This window comes from Girardinichthys multiradiatus, chromosome 22 (genome assembly GCF_021462225.1).
Source record: "Girardinichthys multiradiatus isolate DD_20200921_A chromosome 22, DD_fGirMul_XY1, whole genome shotgun sequence".
NCBI lineage: Eukaryota > Metazoa > Chordata > Actinopteri > Cyprinodontiformes > Goodeidae > Girardinichthys > Girardinichthys multiradiatus.
Genome location: NC_061814.1, coordinates 17080030 through 17099719, shown reverse-complemented (window position 1 = coordinate 17099719; position 19690 = coordinate 17080030). Strand labels below are relative to the sequence as shown.

Below are 19690 nucleotides of genomic sequence, written 5' to 3'. Positions count from 1 at the left end.
ATTTATGAATTTTCATCACTTAACTAACCTTTGGGAGCCAGAATACTGGTCGGTTGTAGGGATGAAATTATTTTAACTCAATAAAACGCTAATACATTTTTTACTTTTATGTAATTTTTTTTTCTCCTCCACTTTTGTTTAGATTTTCATTCATTCATCTTCTATACCACTTATTCCATAGTGGGTCACTGGGGAGCTTGTGCCTATCTCCAGCAGTCTACGGGTGAGAGGCAGGGTACCCCCTGGACAGGTTGCCAATCCATCGCAGGGCAACACAGAGACATACAGGACAAACAACCATGCACACACTCATTCGCACCTAAGGGCAGTTTATTTTAGATTAACCTAACAGTCATGTTTTTGGACTGTGGGAGGAAGCCAGAATATCCAATGAGAACCCACGCATGCAAACTCCCTGGCCGGGAGTCGAACCCAGGACCTTCTTGCTGCAAGGCAACAGTCCTATGAATCGAGAGTGTTCATTTCTTTGCAAGGGAGTAAACGTGGATCTAATACTTCAGTAGTGATGCATTTTTGCAATATTATTGCAATATATGTGTAAAACTGTCTTCCACTAACAAGTTAAGTTAATTATAACTAGTTGCACATTTTTTGTGTCATTTACAGGAATGAAGACAGAATCGAGAGGAGTGAACGGCAGACCTGCACCAAGATGGACAGTATTGAAGCTGCTGAAGAACAGTAAGTGTAGCTCAATCCATCCGGTGCTGACTTCCTTGTATCTCCATCATTGTGTGCTTCTGCGTCTCTGTTTTGTCTAACACGTGACCGTTTGTCACCCTGCAGACGCCCCAGTTTAGAAGAGTTGCTGTCGTGGGCACGGAGCTTTGAGATGATGCTGCGTTCATTGGAGGGCCGGGAGATCTTCAGAGAATTCCTGCGCTCCGAGTACAGCGAGGACAACCTGCTTTTCTGGTTGGCCTGTGAAGAGTTAAAAAAGGAGACGAACCCCTCTGTGGTGGATGAGAAGGCCAGGATTATATATGAAGATTATGTTTCTATATTGTCACCCAAAGAGGTGAGCCACTGTGGCAAACGCAGCCAACGGTGCTTTGTGTGTATCTCGATAAAGAACAATATTGAAAGGTTCATTTATTACAGTGATTCAATAAAAAAAAAAAATGAACTCTTATATTTTAGAGTTTCATTAGAGTGATAAAAGACTAATAAAAAATGTTTTTAATACAGAAATGTTGCCCTACTGTAAAGTGTGTGCATGTACTGTACAGTTTCCACTCACAGTACTTGGTCAGGGCTCTTTTTGCCTCAATGCGGCGTGGCACGGTGGCAATAAGCCTTTGGCTCTGCTGAGATGTTTAGGAAGCCTATGTTGCTTTCAGGGTGGCCTTCAGCCTGTGTGGGTTGTTGGATCTTGTGTCTCATTTGATTCTAGACTGCACTCCATAGATTTTCTATTAAGGTTTAAGTCAGGCCAGTTTGCTAGAAAATCAAGCAGGGTGATCCCATGGTCTTTATAGCTGGTCTTTTTCCTTCAATGTCATTTTTCGTTAATATGCTTGCATACCAGCCTGCTTCTTGGTAACTTCACAGAGTGATTAAAGTTACGTAAATACAAAAATGAAAAACCTTTTTAAGAGTGTCAATGAGTGTCTGCTAGACAACTGTTGAGTCAGCAGCAGTGTCTACTGTTATTGTGTAGTCCGTAGCTGAACATTTCTTTATCAAACATAATTCTTTTAGTGGTAAAATACGAAATTAGCATTTTTTGAAAAACTCAAGTTTGGGTTTAAGCCAACAATCATCAAAATTAGAAATAAATGCTTTAAATATCTAACTGTGTGAAATGAATCTATGTAGGAGTTTCCTTTTTGAATAGAATTACTGCAATTATTTAACTTTTAGATATAATTTATCGAGATTCACCTCTGTTTCTGTTAAAGATTGCATGTGAAAATTAAAGAAGAAAACCCATATTGTCTCTTTCCCCCAGGTGAGTCTGGACTCTCGGGTTAGAGAAGGCATAAACCAGACCTTAGCAGAGCCTAGCAACATGATGTACGAGGAGGCCCAGCTCCAGATCTACACCCTGATGCACCGGGACTCCTTCCCGCGTTTCCTCAACTCCTCCGTTTACAGAGACCTCCTGGCCACCAGGAGGCGCACCTGCCTCGACACCTAAACCTTGCCACCGAACGTTCGTCATTGCCAACGTACGCCAACGAGACTCCTACTTAAAACTTCAAATACTACTATGGTGCCAGAAGTCAGGTTTGGGAAGAAAAAAAGTCTCTTGCTCTGTTTTGATGGCAAAAAAACTTAAATGACATCCAAGATAGCTGGTCGTTTTTTTTTTTTTTTATTTATATTTTTTAAGCAATTTCTATCCAGTTGTTCACTGGAGCTAGGTCGGCCTTTGCTGGCTGCTTATTGGTCGATTTGAGACCATTATTGCTGGCCAGTGATTGTTTTGCTAGCAGTTTGTTCCGTTTTGTTTCGAGCGGCTGACTCCACCCTTATCAGCGATTGGTTTAAACGGCCAACCCGAATGGCCGAGCGTTGGTTAAGCACGGACAAGGACTCCTCGGGTGGCGAGGACACAGAGAAGGAAAGAGACATAAAGGACAAACCCACTGTTCCTGTACTGTAATATTTGAACCTCATGCTCTTTACCCTCACTTTAATGCTCTGTCCTTGTCACTCTTTTCCATTGCCGTCCCATTTCCCTGTTTTTTTTTCTTCTTGTTTTATATCTCTTCACTCTCTAAACATGACACCCAATGGTTGGTGGGAATGGGAGAATATTTGCCTTTTTAACCGGTTGAAGCATCGGCTCTCTCTGCATGCTGCTCTCTCTCTACTGTAGCTTGACAATGTAAGCCGCGGACTGCAACCGTTTCCGAAAGGTATTAAGGCTGGCGCTGCCTGACTGTGTACGTTTAGCGTAGGGGGAAAAAGGTACATTTCTGTAAGTTTTATGCTTTTATTGACATGTAAAAGCTGCTTTTTTTCAGCCCTCCTCTGTCCGTCCATCTGTTTGTCCAAGTACCTCGCTTCATTTAATTGGGAGAAGTAAGGGCTAGATTTGTGGTTGGGCAGCTACTTCTGATATTAGAGCTCATGAACTCCTCTCTCCTGAAAAAAGTCACAATGCCTTTACATGTAAAGGAAGGCGGCAGAAGCGCTGCTATCGATGTGCTGCAAAGCAACCACAGTTTGTCCAACAATCCCTACCTCCCATGCCTTTTTTTTCCTCCCATTCCTCTCGCCTACTTAAAGACCCCGACAGCATTAGAAGCACAGGTGCCAAGTTTAGGCCAAAACCACAAATGGAGGAAATACAAAGACACCTTTATTGTCTCAGTGAACGGCATTGTGGATAGAAAACAGTAGCAATTTCGTTAGTTGCAGATATAAGCATATGAGCAATTGAACCCTGGCCTTTGTCTGAAAGGCTTCAGCTTTAGACGTTCTAGTCATTGAGGTGTAGGATTTTAATGGATTGGTTAACTAGGTGCCAAATGGGACTTCAGAGTTCCTGTGAAGAGGTATTTGATTTTTACAAGCTGGGAAAGAGGGCTTGTTTAATAATGCTGAAACGTGATAATCCCTGGCTAGCAAAGAAATCTGCGTAGTCTTGTTCCACACAAGCCTTTTCAGCTAAAACCAAACGGGTTTAAGCATGCTGTAGACAAGCAGATGATGAGATGCTTGTGCTAATCTTTCCTCCTACTGCCAGCCCTCACACACTGGTCTGTTTTTCTAACCTGACTTGGACAGCATGCAGTTATAATGTGTGTGTGTATGTGTGTGCACGTATGTGAGTGTGTGTGTGAGATACAGTAAAACACCGAATAGGAAAATAAAAGTTAAATTGCCAAATGTCCTGTTAAAATGTTTAGCATATAAACGGACACTTTTTTATGGTGTGAACATTTAAAAAGAAACTTTGTTGTTAGCCTATGGATCTGCCGTACAAAGTCCATAAGTGCTGCATATAATATGCAGTTTTAACGCAATGAGTCTCTGCGTCCATTGATTTGATGGATATATGACCCACATGGTCTGGTCTGGTGAGCAGCTCACTCCTTTCAGAGCCTCAGAGGCATCCATGTTGCCGCCTTCTCTAACTACCTGAAGTTCTCATGCCAATCTGGATTGAGACAACTGGTTGTGATTAGTGAGGGTTAGGCATGGGCCGGTATAATAACCTTCAGTAAAAACACCTTGGTTTAACAGTATTAAGAAAACAAATGTCATGTCAAGCAGAAATGTCTGACATCATCTTATTGCTTCAGTTTAAAACAGAATCATTTCCACCACTGCTAAGAATAATACAACTAAAACGGCTTGATTTTGGATTATTATTGTTAACATATATCTAACATTACAATGATTAAATTAATTATGATTATTCCCCATTTTCTTTATACTTTTTTTCATTTTCACCACCACAACATCCCCAACACTCTTCGTGACAATTTTGATCTAGGTCACTAAGGTCTACATCAGTTGTGGGCATAAAAGGTTTGTGAAGGGATGTGGACAAAAACATTACTGGAAAGAAGAGATTAAATGCGTGTGGCCTGAAACACCAAAGCCAATCAAATACAGCATCCAAGCAGTCGTTGATATTGTAATGATGATTGTGGTTCGATATGTTCTGCAGATGTAGATGTAATATTTTGATTGTTGCAGTTTTGGATGTTATCTATAACCTTTTTTTATTAGTTGATACATTAAGCTGCAACATTTAATAACATTTTTCAAGTATTTATTTCACAGAATATTATAACTTAATCATCTTATCTTCCCAAGTAACTGTGAGATTTATAGAAGTGATGAGTGGGGCTAATTTATTTTCATGCCATGACTGTGTATGATATACTCCCGAACAGCCAAATCTGTCTTGTAAGCAAAGGAAAAACATAATAGACTCAGCAACAGTTGGGAGAAAATCAATTCTATGTTCTATACAACATAATAAAACTCAATCAGTCCTGCGTTTCTTTTGGCCAATGTCAGTTTTATTGACTGAATATTTTTCTTTGACAACTCTTTCTTTGATCAAATTTAGCCGAAACACGAAATAAAAACTCATTCGGCATTACTAAATAACCTTTTCGGCAATGAATAGGATAAAAATCAAATCTAATTTTAGTCATGTGGAAAGGCAGGAGGAGTTGGGAAAATAGCGACTGAGACTTAATCTGAAGTTATTTAAACTAACAAAATTAGGTCTGTGTGATGCAAAATTTAACTTTATGTCCATTTCATCCTAGGATAAATATTTTACCTGGGTGTAAAGAGATAATTGTCCCTAAATTTGTTAGAGGCTCTAAAAAATGCATTCCCCTGACTTCAGATTTTAGTCGACAACGTGAAACCGGTCGGAGTAAAACTAAAGTTGCTTCTGTCATCTCATTAAAAAGAGTTAAAAGGCAAATGTTTGCAATTTGAAACTGTAACTGATTTTTCTTTTGGTATATCTTAACAGGGTGACCGGCCCATGCCTAGTGAGGATTGTTCTTAAGTCTCATTCTTTTTCTAGTCCACATAAATTACCCAGAACACTTTCTGGAATCGCGTAGGTCTAGATGAAATCAATTTCCACCAGATTGTGACTGATGTTGCTTGGTTGTTCGAATGAAGAGCTGTGCAGATGCATGTGCCCAGTTGATCAAAGACAGGTGGATTACAGATTTAGTAAAAAAAGAAATAATCTGACAGTGAAGGTTAAGTTTCATATACGGAACAGCTCATTTCCTGGGAAAGCATTTCAAAACTTGCAATAGCTTTTCCTTTCAGTCACTCATCTAAAGCTCTCTTGCTGGCAAATCCCTCCTCTGCACAGTACACTTGTATTTTGTCCATAAATTAACTAGCACGAGAATGTCTCACCAGAAACCAGATCCTGAAATCATGGTGCAATCAAACAGAGTTTACATTCATAAATAATGAGATTTGTGTACCTTTTTAAATGCTTGGAACAGCGGGGGAGCTAATAGCCAGCAGGTCTGAGTTTGAAACTGAGAGTGTTTCACAGGAAGGACCCAAGAAAGCAGAAACCTTAGCTTGTATTGCTTTTGTCCTTTCCTCTTAATGTTTTCCAGCTTTTCAGAGTGGGAGAAGTGTACATGGTTGTTTAAAATTTTATTTTTGTATACCTGCATTGCAAAGGTGGATCTTACAAGCAATGACTATGGTGTGAAGTGATGTAGTGTCATCACCGAGTTCAGATTTGTGTCTTTAAATTCCCGTGGATTCCATGTGAGATAGTGTTTGGCTCTGGTTTTATAGCCGAAAAACAGAAAACAAAAGGTTGAGAGCTGAAGTGTCCTGACGGGATGAGAGGTCTGCAAAGCTTTGGCCTTACTTTCTTTCTTTTTTTTCTTTATATTTAGAAAAGAAGACAAACATTGCTATAGGTGTTTCACTACCTCTCATATTGGTTAATTTATTTCACATCAAGTTGTCAATGTACAAGTTGTTGTTTAGATCTACTTGAAGCCTAACACTGTAAACAAAAAATGTGCACAGAAAATGACTCTATGTTAAGGACCAGAGGTAAAAGAGAGCTTGGCCTAGTCAACATTATTATTATTAATAATATTATTTTGTTTATATGTATGTTTGTTTTTAATTGTGTTGAGCTGAACTAGATTTTGCATCTCTATAAAGAATTCAGGAATCCACTGTCTAAGGGCTAATCCCATTTTTGCCTATGCAAATCTGTTACTGTGGAAGAGTTTGGAGATGTCGCAGTGGTGTACCTCTTACCTGTTTTAGACGGACCATGGTTTACTTTGCCCTATGCTGATATTCTTCAGCAAAAATGTACACCTTATTTTTGTTTATTTATATATATATATATATATATATATATATATATATCTCAAATATAACAAGTAATATAAACTGAGAAAAGTATATGCCTTTGCGATGGCTGTGAAAGAAACCTTGCTTACAAGAACTAAGGTGTTGTCAGACATGGTGGCTGAACGCTGAGGTTTTGGTTCGAACGAAAAAGTAGATTACTGGAATTTTGCTGACGGTTGACTTTCAGGAAAGCTGTCATTGCTCAGGCTACAACATTAGTAGCTGAACTGTGCAGTACTGCCTGACTGAGGGGGGAAAAACCTATTTATTTAAGAAGCAACCACACCATGACCGTCTTCAACACTGCAACAATACCGGAATATGAAGGCATTTGGGCCACCTAGGACTTATTGTCTTTTTCACTGTAATGTATTATCATTTTTAAAGCAGAACCATGTGACTCTGTGATCCTGGGTCAATTTGCCGCTTCCCCATTTTGATTATGCTCATTACCATTTTTTTTACTTCCTTTTTGCATCCATAAACAAACCCTTTTGAACCCACATACTTAAGTATATTTGTTTTTTCTTATGTAATACATTTTTTGAATATGACAATAATCATAGAAATGCTCAAACCACACTTAGAATGTAATAAAATTATCATGCCCTATTTTCAATTAGTGCCATTCTGATACCCATCTGGACCAGTTGCCTCAAATGAAATGTGACCCTTGATCAAAGCAAAATAACACTGGACTATATCCTGCTGGCAGTGTTGTAGCTACTGGCTACCCTAAAAGTTGATAAATGGTGTTGTTACCTAATTTGCATAATTGGCAATGTGCATGGATGAGAATTAATAAGTCAAAAAGAAGAAAAAAATAACCCAAAATATGTTTAGAATTACAGATGAACTTAATTTTTGTTTTTTAATGTTCCAACTCTCCTCAACAACAGAGCCAGTGGTGGCTTGACTAAGAATAATACGTGCTTTTACATCAAAGTCTCCAGAAGCCTGCAGTAGCTTCAGAAAAAGTCGTACGATTTATTGCTAGACACTTTTTTCAAAATCTTGAAACATAGCAACAAAGTTCCGAAACTGGCAGCACAGCCTGCTAGTAGATATTTACGCATTTGTTCACAGTAAACTAAGGCAAAATTACAGTACAAAATGTTTCCAATGTGAATACAAATTGAGACATGAAGGATGCAAACTTGTTATTGTCAGACAGCTGTTTAATATGCAAAAAAGTCAAACAGCTCAACTATACATACAAAATGACCAGCACCAAACCTTTGCCAGACAAAATGCTATTGCTGTCAATGTTGACATTTAAGGACATAATTTAGGATAAATCCTTTTTTGGAAGCAGCACTATACTAAAGTCATTCAATCTGCAAACAAATTTAAATTGAAAGTGAGCGATGCTGTAATGGATGTATTCTTTTTGAAATAAGCACGGTCCGTCACATAAATTAATTATAAAATAAAGAAAAACTCCACTTTCCATTTAATTTCATTTTTTTTATTACAACGATTTTTATGTTCTTGGCCAGTTCACACTGCACATCTGTTGTGAATTAGTAACCAAACAGAAGCAGCGTAGTGCCATCAGCAAGCAGTGCTAACTTGTTTCCTCTTTTGTAGCCACATCCACTTAGATCATCACTGTGTTGATATAGTAGCCTCAATATGGAGCAGATACAGTTTCTTTTTATTTTAACCTAGTCTCCTCATTTAAGTTAACACTTAATTTTGCTTTTATAGCTTTTTTTTTTTTTACTATTTATTCACATTTTGTTTTAACACAAGGTTGGGAGGTGAGTGTTAGCACCTGACCTAAAATAATTGTTTCATTTCTTTTCTAACAGTGCATACTCATGGCTAAAGAAGTACAAGCTTACTTTTGGTGGTTCATGTTTTCCCTCAGTTGGGTATAGTGCCTATTTATGCTTTATAACAGACCTCAAGAACTCTCTCTGTCTCTCGTTTGGGTCTGTCTCATTTTCTGCGTCTCGGGTCCTAACTTTGATTTTCTGGCATGTCACAAAGGTTTCACGTCACACATGACATCACTGAAAGCAGTCAATGCAGAAACGGCCCTGTTTAACAGCTAAAATAATACTGATGCTGTGTTCCTTGTACATGATTACCAACCCCCTCATGCTGTCTCTTTTGTGCCTCTGCTTGAGGCATTTGTGCTTCTTGAGGAAAGAGAACATGTTTGTGCAGGTACTCCTTGAAGTTGGCTATGAACAGTTTTAGGCAATCACTTTTCTCTTTATTGATTTAGATGCCTAAACTTCTTGGTTTTTGTCATGCCTTTGTAGATAGATCGCAGTTGTTGAGAAATGAGCTGCAAATGAGAATATTAAAAAAATTTGTCACTTTAGACTATTTAAAAGTGACACTTTTTCTATCCAGCATGCTTTGTGCTAAATAAATGAAATAATTCAGTTATTTGCTATAAACAATACTGTATGAGTATGTATTCAAGTACTGCAGTATGCAGACAATTAAAAATATGTGAAACTCTTTTAAGAGGTTCATATTTTTCTTCTAGTATGTTTGACTAATAGAGACAGTTATGGGTAATTAATTTGTTTTGGGTGTTTCATGAATTGCCAGAATGACTAAATTACCCTCTTTGTTTTAAACGATCTACAATCATCAGCTGTTCTTTTGTGCATGATTCAAAGAATTTTCCAAGGCAGCAATGTTTGATTGAGATTTCTGTCTCACGTTCACTTTAAAAAAATGACTAATGAGATTCTGATTGTTTTATTTATGCAAAGGAAGAACATTTGGATCTTTGTGGTCATGTGCAGTTGTGTTCAAAATAACAGTGTGTTATAGTGAGTAGATCTCAGAATCTTTATAATACATTTTATTTTCATACACCGAAATGCACTTTACAATCTCAAATCTTACAGTATAAGCTGAAAAATGCTTCAAGACTTAACTTTCCTTTGAATCACCCTGCATTGGCTTAATTTACCTTTTGGCTGTTCTTGAATCCAATGGAGCTTTAGTTTTACGTTTTCTACTGCATATTTTGGGTTTTGGTTTTCATTTTTAAATGTTTGAGCTCATTTTTACTGGACAGCCCATCATTTTATGCACTTCTTTCTACATTTTCACCTCTCCAGTCAACTTCTTAATCAATTTCCTGGAACAACTATTTAACGAATGCACTAACCGATTGAACGCCACATTGAAATAATTTTGAACACATCCCGTTCAAATAGTGGTTCAATTACATAGAGTTGGCAGCATCTATTTTAGAAGTATAATTTCAACCAATACCAGTGTTTAGTCTGGTTAGCGATGTTGTCCTGCTATTATTTTGAACACAACTGTATGTATTAACAAGATGAAAGCAGAGTGGGTGGACACACTGACATTTGCTAGCTAAATTTTCAGACGTAAAGTTTAAAGATTTTTTTAAAATCACAGTAGCCTCTATATGCACACAGATTTGAGTCATGCTAATAACATCTCAAAGCACTGTTACTATTCAGGGTTTGTGCTGCTCCAGAATTTGATTGCTTTTCATCATGACTTTGAGATGTACCGGGGAAAAACTGAAAATCTGTTCGAAACTGTAGCATTAAACAGACTCATTCACCCCCATCTTGCACCAATACAAAGCTGTACTACAAGGCTAAGTGTGGACACAGTTCAAAACACTGAGCTTTACGGAATTTGTACGTTTTTCTAAATTAGGTTAGTATTGGCAAATCTGTGCATGATGGTGCAGTTTGGATATAATTTGCACTCAAGTGTTGTTTAGACATCTAGATAAAAATGTTTACTGTTTATGCTGTTGGTAAAAACAAAAGAACAAGCCAGTATCACTATGAGATTTCTGCCCTAAAAATAAAGTTAAGGTAGCAGCAGGTTGCTAGTCCCAAAACTAGCTAGCTAAAGCTAGTTACTTTAAACTGCTATCCTCACTCTACATCTATAAGTGTCAAAATTGTATTTTTTCTGTTCAATTTGGACAATATGTACCTATTCTATAAAAGTTCATTATTTATGGTTGATAGAGTATTTCACTTTATCACATGAAGATGAAGATGAGCTGAGCTAACTAGCTGCTAGCTTGACCATGGACATGAGAATTTAAATGAGCACTAGTGCAAAAAAAAAAGAAATGAAAAAAAATATATATATATATAAAATCTCTTCAAAATATATATATATAAAAAGTTTTAGAGTAAGGTTAAAGAAAAAGGTGGGAAATCAAACTTGAGATTTCTGTGGTCAGTGGAACTGACCAAGAAAGTACAACAGTGCTCTTTGTTGGATATAATGTGCCATATTTATAACGTGTCTTTGGATTTAGTGTAAAGAAGTCAAAGAAATTGTTGGAATGTTTAATCACAAGTTCTGTTGCACTAAAATTATTCTGCTACATGTCCAATTTATGTTGCTGTCACAGAGCTGTTTCATTTCTCTAAAGCATCCCTCCACCAACCTGTAAACCGGTGATGGACATTTTGCAACATGCCTGATACGGGTTGCAAATGATCACACCATTTCCAACTAAAAATTGTAACAATATGCTGTATACGTTTTTGATTTGTTTTTGTGCTGGACCAGTCACATTTTATCTCAAAAGACACAGAAGTCGTCCTTGAACCTTACATCAGTTGTTGTCACATTAGCAACTTGCCCATGTTGTGGTACATTTTAAAATACTTATCTTCTGTGTTTGTCTTTGTTTACATGAGGACATCTTGCATTAAGAGAGAACTACAGTCTATGGTTACTGCCCTTGAATATCTGTAATTTGAATAGTGCTGCTAGAGAGAAATCTAAATGTAACAACTTACAATAAAGACTTTATTAATAGATTTTTGCCAAATATGATTGTGTTGTTTTTTATGATTAATACTGGAAGTTTATATTATATTTACATTTTATTTGTCAAGTTCTGCGAAAAATTATTTCCCCCTTACAGATTTCTTCAGTTTTTGCTACATTTATATGTTTTAGCTCATCATCCAAATGGGAATATCAGACAAAGATAACCTGAATAAATACAAAATGTAGTTTTTAAAACATTATAGCTATCCAAACCAGCTCCGCCGAATAATCAACAAGCATCGCTGTGAAGAAATTTTGGCCCATTCTTTTTTTGTAGAGATGTTTTAACTCGGCCACATTGGAGGGTTTTTGGGCATGAATAGCCTTTTTTAAGGTCACGCAACAGCATTTCCATTAGATTTGAGTCCATACTTTAACTAGGCCAATACAAAACATTTATTTTCAAGCATTTAGAGGTGGACTTGCTGGTGTGTTTCAGATCATTGTCCTGCTGTATAACCTAAGTTCACTTGAGCTTAAGGTCTTGAACTAATGGCCGTATTCACAAATAATCAGAAGACTAAAATTAGCTCCTAGTGATGTCATTCTAAAACAAAATCTTAGAATTTTCCCTCGGTAAGATAAAATTTATTCACGAAGCATCTTAGGCCTTAATAGAGCTCCTACAGTGAACATTGTTAAGAGTAATAAGGATGACTTTTAGTAAGCCTAAGAGTGTCTTAAGCTGAGAAGATGGCAGAAAGACGGAGAGAAAGTAGAGTTATTCTCCGTACAATGAACAGCTGTGAATCAATAAAACACTACCGGCTCGATCGTGCAGGAAGTAAACAGTCGAGTAAATGAGAACATAAACTTATATAACAATCATACAATTATTAATATAGAGATAAAAATATATATACATATCCTCCTAGGGGGAAACTAAATAGCTTCAGCAGCAGGACAGGGTAAAGGTGCACCTCTATTAAGGTAAAGTTAAGAAAATAAATAAATAATAGAAACAATAATGAATTACCATGAATAAAAAGTGAACAAAATTAAACCACTTGTACTCGTACTCGTCGTCTTCCGCTTCATCCGGGACCAGGTCACGGGGGCAGCAGACTCAGTAGAGACACCCAGACGTCCCTCTCCCCAGACACCGCCTCCAGCTCAAGGCCCAGGGCGTTCCCAGGCCAGCCGAGAGACATAGTCCCTCCAGCGTGTCCTGGGCCGTCCCCTGGGCCTCCTCCTGGTGGGACGTGCCTGGAACACCTCCCAAAGAAGGCGTCCAGGAGGCATCCGGTATAGATGCCCGAGCCACCTCAACTGGCTTCTCTAGATGTGGAGGAGCGGCGGCTCTACTCCGAGCCCCTCCCGGATGGCCGAGCTCCTCACCCTATCTCAAAGGGAGTGCCCGGTCACCCTACGGAGGAAGCTCATTTCAGCCGCTTGTATCTGGTATCTCGTTCTTTCGGTCATGACCTAAAGTTCATGGCCATAGGTGAGGGTAGGAACGTAGACCGACCGGTAAATCGACACATTACTGCGGCAGCGGCACCGATCCGTCTGTCAATCTCCCGCTCCATTCTCCACTCACTCGTGAACAAGACCCCGAGATACTTGAACTCCTCCACTTGAGGCAGGAACTCCCCACCAACCTGAAGAAGACAAGCCACCCTTTTCCGGTCGAGTACCATGGCCTTGGACTTGGAGGAACTGATCCACATCCCAGCTGCGAACCGCCCCAGCGCATGCTGTAGGTCTTGGCTAGATTGGGCCAGCAGGACCACGTCATCTGCAAAAAGAAGAGACAAAATTCACTGGTTCCCAAACCAGACCCCCTCCGGCCCTTGGCTGTGCCTAGAAATCCTGTCCATAAAAGTTATTAACAGGACCGGTGACAAAAAGCAGCCCTGCCGGAGTCCAACATGCACCGGGAACAGGTCCGACTTTCTCCACTTGTACAGAGATCAGATGGCCCCTAGTAAAGGGCCCCCGATTCCATACTCCTAGGGCAATGCAGACCAAACTCCTGCTCCGCTTGTACAGAGACCAGAGACCAACTCCATGCTCCTGGAGCACCCCCCACAGGGCACCACGAGGGACACAGTCAAATGCCTTCTCCAGGTCCACAAAACACATGTGGACTGTTTGGGCAGACTCCCATGAACTGTCGAGTACCCTGCAGAGGGTGTAGAGCTGGTCCAGTGTTCCACGGCCAGGACACTGAGATTCGAGGTTCGACTATCGGCCGGACTCTCCTCTCCAATACCCTGGCGTAGGCCTTACCAGGGAGGATGAGGAGCGTGATCCCCCTATAGTTGGAACACACCATCTGGTCACCCTTCTTATGAAGTGGGACCACCACCCCAGTCTCCCAGTCCAGGGGCACTGTCCCCGACCGCCACGCAATGTTGAAGAAAGAGGCGCGTCAACCATGACAGCCCCACAACAGACTTGAGGTACTCAGGGTAGATCTCATCCACCCCCGAAGCCCTGCCACCGCAGAGCTTTTTAACCACCTCGGTGACTTCAGCCTGGGTGATGAAAGAGTCTAACCCCGAGTCCCCAGCCTCTGGTTCCACCAGGGAATGCGTGATGGCAGGATTGAGGAGATCCTCAAAGTACTGCTTCCACCGCCCGATAATGTCCCCAGTCGATTTCAGCAGCCTCCCACCCCCACTGTAAACAGTGTTGGCGAAACACTGCTTCCCCCTCCTGGGGCGCCGGACAGTTTGCCAGAATCGCTTTGAGGCCAACCGGTAGTCCTTCTCCATGGCCTCACCGAACATTTCCCAGGCCTGAGTTTTTGCCTCTGCCAAAGCCCGGGCTGCGGCCCGTTTGGCCCCACCTTCCCCGTCAGCCACCTCAGGAGTCCCACAAGCCAACCAAAGCCAATAGGACTCCTTCTTCAGTTTGAAAGCATCCCTTACTGCCGGTGTCCACATACGGGTTCTGGAATTGCCGCCGCGACAGGCACCACAGACCTTACGGCCACAGCTACGGGCAGCAGCATCGACAATAGATGCGGAGAACATGGTCCACTCGGGCTCTAAGTCTCCAATATCCCCCGGAATCTGGTCAAAGCTCTCCCGGAGGTGGGAGTTGAATACATCCCTGGCCGAGGGCTCTGCCAGACATTCAGTGGACAGCTCAGCCCCTCTCTTCTCCCGAGTGTCCAAAACACGCAGCCAAAGGTCTGACGACACGACAACAAACTTGATCATCGACCTCCTGCCTAGGGTTTCCTGGTGCCAAGTGCACTGATGGACACCCTTATGTTTGAACATGGTGTTCATTATGGACAATCCGTGACTAGCACAGAAGTCCAATAACAAAACACCGCTCGGATTCAGATTGGGGATGCCATTCCTCCCGATTACGCCTCTCCAGGTGTCACTGTCGTTTCCCACGTGGGCGTTGAAGTCCCCCAGCAGAATAATGGAGTCCCCGGGAGGGACAATATCTAGCACCCCCAACAGGGACACCAAGAAGGCCGGGTACTCCGCACTACCGCTCGGCCCGTAGGCCGAAACGACAATCAGAGACCTGTCGCTGACCAGAAGGCACAGGGATACGACCCTCTCATCCACTGGGGTAAACCCTAACAAGAGACGGCTGAGCTGGGGGGCAACAAGCAAACCCACCCCAGCCCGCCGCCTCTCCCCGTGGGCCACTCCAGAGTAGAAGAGAGTCCAGCCCCTCTCGAGGAGATGGGTTCCAGAGCCCACGCTGTGCGAGGAGGTGAGCCCAACTATTTCTAGTCGATATCTCTCGACCTCCCGCACTAGCTCAGGCTCCTCTTAGATTTCATTAGATTGCTGTGTTGACTTTAGTAACAACATGCTTACTTTTAAGTAACTGAGAAGCATTATTGTTTAAAGCTCATTAAAGTATCTCTTGAAAAATAATTTTGTTTGGATGTGAATCTGGGTGAAATGAAGTAGAATCAAGTAAATAATTAAAGAAAGTGATTTATGTCTATTGAAAGTCCTGGGCATTCAATTGCATTTATTTTAATAGCTGGACACCGGCAAGTAAAACTGACATTTCTTTTTTTTGGTTTATACTTTTTTAAATTGATCAGTTTCTAGAAAACATTCCTATTTCCATAAGATATATTTTTAACCACTGGCCTCTTGGGTGGTTGAGGACTTCATTTATCTTGCCTCCACACACATGAGCAGGATGATAAGGGAGGTATAGAAAAAAAGGTAATTGTTAGGAAATTGCAATGAAACTGGCAGGTCTCCATAACAACCACTAGATACTATTTACTGTACATGAGGACCAGCTGAGCCTTTTCTGACCCACCATCATAAACATAAACATGCTTTTGTCAGATGAGACTAAGACTGAGGTTTTGGCAACAAACATTCCAGGTGGACCTAGTGTAAAAAAAGGATGAATATATGAAAATTACCTATTGCCTACTGTTAAGTATGGGGGGGGGGGATCTGTGATACTGTTCCTCTTTCAAAAGCCCTAGAAACGTTATCAGATTGCTTGGCGTCATGAACTCCAGTAAACTGAAAATTGATCATCGTCATTAGGCAAGATAGTGATCCAAAACATATAGTCAAATCAAAACAGAACTGGTTCATTAGACAGACAATCGCCCTTCTTCCATGGTCATCTCAGTCCCCAGACCCTAATCCTATAGAAAGCCTGTGGTGTGAGCCAAAGAGTGAAGAGCATAGGAGAGCACTGACCTTGAATTGTTATATGTAGCTGCAATAAAAGGTGAATTTATTTTAATGCTTTTTAGACATATTCACCGGGGGTGTTGATAAATGTGCCCAGCACAGTATATGGCTATTTAGGATCCAAAGAACCAAGGAAAAAAAACAAAAGGGGGCCTTTTAAAAGCAAGGAACCTCTCAACACAGGAACTTCTTCTGACCCAACACCAGAAAACTCACATTATGAAGATGGTACCCTGAAAACAAACATTACCCCTTAATATCTATGGTAGTTTTACAGTATTACAGTTATGTAATATTCATCATAATATTAATATTGATATATGTGAACAAATGTCAAGTGTAATCCTCAGTCATATGAAAGCTTTTGTTTTAGACCTCCCTCCCATCAAGCTGTATTAGAAACGCTGCAGTCCATCAACAAGTCCCAGGGGATTAGAAGTGATAATGGATGTTGGAACATGGCATGCTGCTAAGATAGCAAGCTATTATATGACATGCTTTAAAAAAACAGGAATAATTTTGGAAAGGACCATTTACAATGCACTAGCCTTTGTATCCTTTGAAAAACAACAGGGCTGGGTAAACTGAACTTTTAAACTTAAATGCACCATTAAGCGACGTGAAGCTCCATTTTTGGTGCCTTGATAATCATTACTCTTCAAAAAACCACTACAGGAAATATATAAAACCTAATAATGATCATAAAAGGAGGCCATTTCATTCAAAAATGTATTTATTTCATCACCCAGAACAAACATCACTTTTTCCAGACTTTACATTCAAACAACAAAGTGAGACCACATGCTGAGGATAAAGGGAGAAGGCAGGTTTGTGTGCATGGGTGCTCTCTTTTGCGTACAATCTTCTGTATGCATGTGTGTTGCTTTCCATACAGTCCTTTCTGCTTTCTCTCCTGTTCATCCTCTACTCCTTCTTAGACAGTCTTTTGATCAGTTGGCTCAGGAGCTGTTGAGGCAGATGCAGATTCCTCTTGGGTCTTGTCCAATGCCTGGCTGAAGCCTTGATCGCTCGACTGGGCGCTCTCTTTCACTGTCACAGCAGCGTTGGAATCGGATCCGTCTATACTCTCGTATGGCTCTGAGGTCCACTGAGGAAAATAGGAAGACTTAAGGCTAATTACATTTTAAGGCTTAATCAGCCAGATTAAGAATACCTAGAGATTTTCAATACAATGGTTATTTAGCAGTTTCTTCTAGTGTAATTATGACATATTCGACTATTGAAAATTATAAAAAGGTTCTAAGTGTTAACCTGAGTGACAGGTGTGTTGTAGAGAGGGGGGAGCTTTTATACCTAGTTGAACCTTTTTTGGGGGGATTTACAGTAGGCTGGATGTTTAGGCTCGTTTACCCGCTTGAATGCGAACCTTGGCAGGTCTTCATCCAGAGTTCCCCTATATTTAGCTCTATCCATTTTCCTCTGAGCGTTTTCCCTGTCTCTGCTAACAGAAAGCATCCCCACAGCATGATGCTGCCACCACCATTGTTTCCCCACAGGGATGTGTTAAGGGGATGTGCATTGTTAGTTTTCCGAAAACAAAATCTTCATAAAACTGCTGTATTCATACTTTATTTACTCTACTAGTATGGCAAGTTCTACAGGCACTGTGCTTTATTTAGGGGTATCATAAAAAAGAGGGCTAAATAAAAAATCATGCCATTGTAAAAATATGTGAAAGCCACATTAACTTTTCCATCCACTTCCCAGTTTTTTTTATACTTCATGTAGGTCTACCATATAAAATCCCAATAAAATGCATAAGTTTGCGGTTGCAACGTGACAAAACGGTAAAAAGTTGAAGGTATTTGAAACTTCTTCAAGCACTGATGTTCTCTGATATCAGAACATCAGATGTTCTCTAATGTCTTCCTACCTGTGTCGCTCTGCTGCTGGACCTGTGTGAAGGCCCAACGGCGATGTTGACGCTGGACGAGGACTGTGTGTCGGTGGTGTTGCCCCCTTCGGCAGCGGACAGCCCGGAGATGACCAGGCCACTGGAGAAGCTGCGCTTTCCGAACAGAAGGCTGAGTGTAGACGAAGATGAAGAGACCTGGGTAGTGCCATGAAGAAGGAACACACAATAACGTGGTTGTTTCATATTTAGAGAGTGTGTGTATGAGAGGAAAACGAAGTTCCCACCTGACTGGAGCGCTGCTGATGTTGAGCTGCCTGAAGCTGCGAGCTGATCCCTCCTGCTCCTGACAGACGAGGGACCTGAAGAAACATAGACTTCCTCTTTATCCCTTTCAAAGAGACCTCGCTAAAACATTTGTAGGTTGCTAAGAAAAATTTGTATACCTGAGAGAATATAGAGGCTATGGAAGTGTTAAAGGACAGCTGACTGTTGGACAGACGCTGGACCAACCCGTGGGCGGAGCCAGAGTCCAGGATGGGACCTGACTGGCTGCTTACAGGAGGGCGCTGGCTCTGAGGCTGCACAGATCGACTGCGGTATTCTCTCCTTCCTTAAAAAACAGAAGAACTGAGAGATTTAAGTCAAGTCTTTTAAAGGATGCAGAGCAATGTTTGTGTCTCGTGCTGAACTGAGGTGAGAAATATAATTTCATAAGACAATCCACCAAAGCAGCTTGTCTGAGAGCGATGATTTGGATTTTAACACTCAGTAAAAAAGATTCTGGTTTAGCTTTGAATGTTGCATATTAGTTAACAAGACAAATGTATGAATAAATTGAATTGGCAGAGGGAAACAATTGGAAATCGAAAGAAATTACACATAATTAACTCAGAAATTTAAATACTTGGTGCCTTTTTTCCCTCATATTATTACATTCAAGAACGTTTTTCTTCTTAACAATGAAAATACACAAAAATTAAATATAAACCAAATCATTTTCAGAGAGCAAATCTATATTAAAAAGCGTATCCAAACAGAACAAATAATACCCATGATGCAGACTACCAAGCTCATATGAAACACATCAGATTAAAGGGCTTCGGGCCCATCACTGAGTTGCAGATTTGACAATATGTCAGGAGAGGGCCCCAGTTCTTATCAGTTTTGTCTCCTATTCTGGATAGAGCAATCAATCTTTTCGAACTTGAGACATAACATCTGCAAGCCGTTGGTTATCAGTGGGAGGAGAACATGTCCCATCTCCACTCCTTGCCAGAATGTATATTTTTGAGCCAGACACATGGTAATTCCTATAGATTAAACAATGACTTCCATGTTTGTTCTTGTTCTGATAAAGTGCCTTAGGCTCAAGCTTTGGCATCATTATCCTTGTAAAAGGCCCAGAGATAGATTTAGGTTAAGTTAGTTGAACTCAATGATCCCAACGTTTTCAACTTCAGATCCAAAAAATAAGTAAGAGACTCATGACACC

The 19690-nt window shown here is 40.5% G+C and overlaps 2 protein-coding genes across 3 annotated transcripts in view; one reads left to right on the top strand and one right to left on the bottom strand.

The window, feature by feature from the left end:
* The window catches only part of rgs17 (regulator of G protein signaling 17), a 37345-nt gene extending 29037 nt beyond the window's left edge, over positions 1–8308 (top strand). For both annotated transcript variants that reach the window (XM_047352023.1, XM_047352024.1), the window contains 3 exons: positions 628–702; positions 808–1039; positions 1973–8308. In XM_047352023.1, coding sequence (XP_047207979.1) covers positions 628–702; positions 808–1039; positions 1973–2161 — 496 coding nt within the window. In that variant the 3' untranslated portion in view covers positions 2162–8308. The remainder of the gene's footprint in view (positions 1–627; positions 703–807; positions 1040–1972) is intronic.
* An 8729-nt stretch (positions 8309–17037) lies between these two features.
* Positions 17038–19690, bottom strand: part of pcnx2 (pecanex 2) — a 53292-nt gene continuing 50639 nt past the window's right edge. The window contains exons 37-40 of the mRNA XM_047351715.1: positions 18642–18808; positions 18483–18557; positions 18217–18393; positions 17038–17430 (exon numbers count right to left, since the gene is read on the bottom strand). Of these exons, the coding sequence (XP_047207671.1) occupies positions 17257–17430; positions 18217–18393; positions 18483–18557; positions 18642–18808 (593 nt within the window). The 3' untranslated portion in view covers positions 17038–17256. The remainder of the gene's footprint in view (positions 17431–18216; positions 18394–18482; positions 18558–18641; positions 18809–19690) is intronic.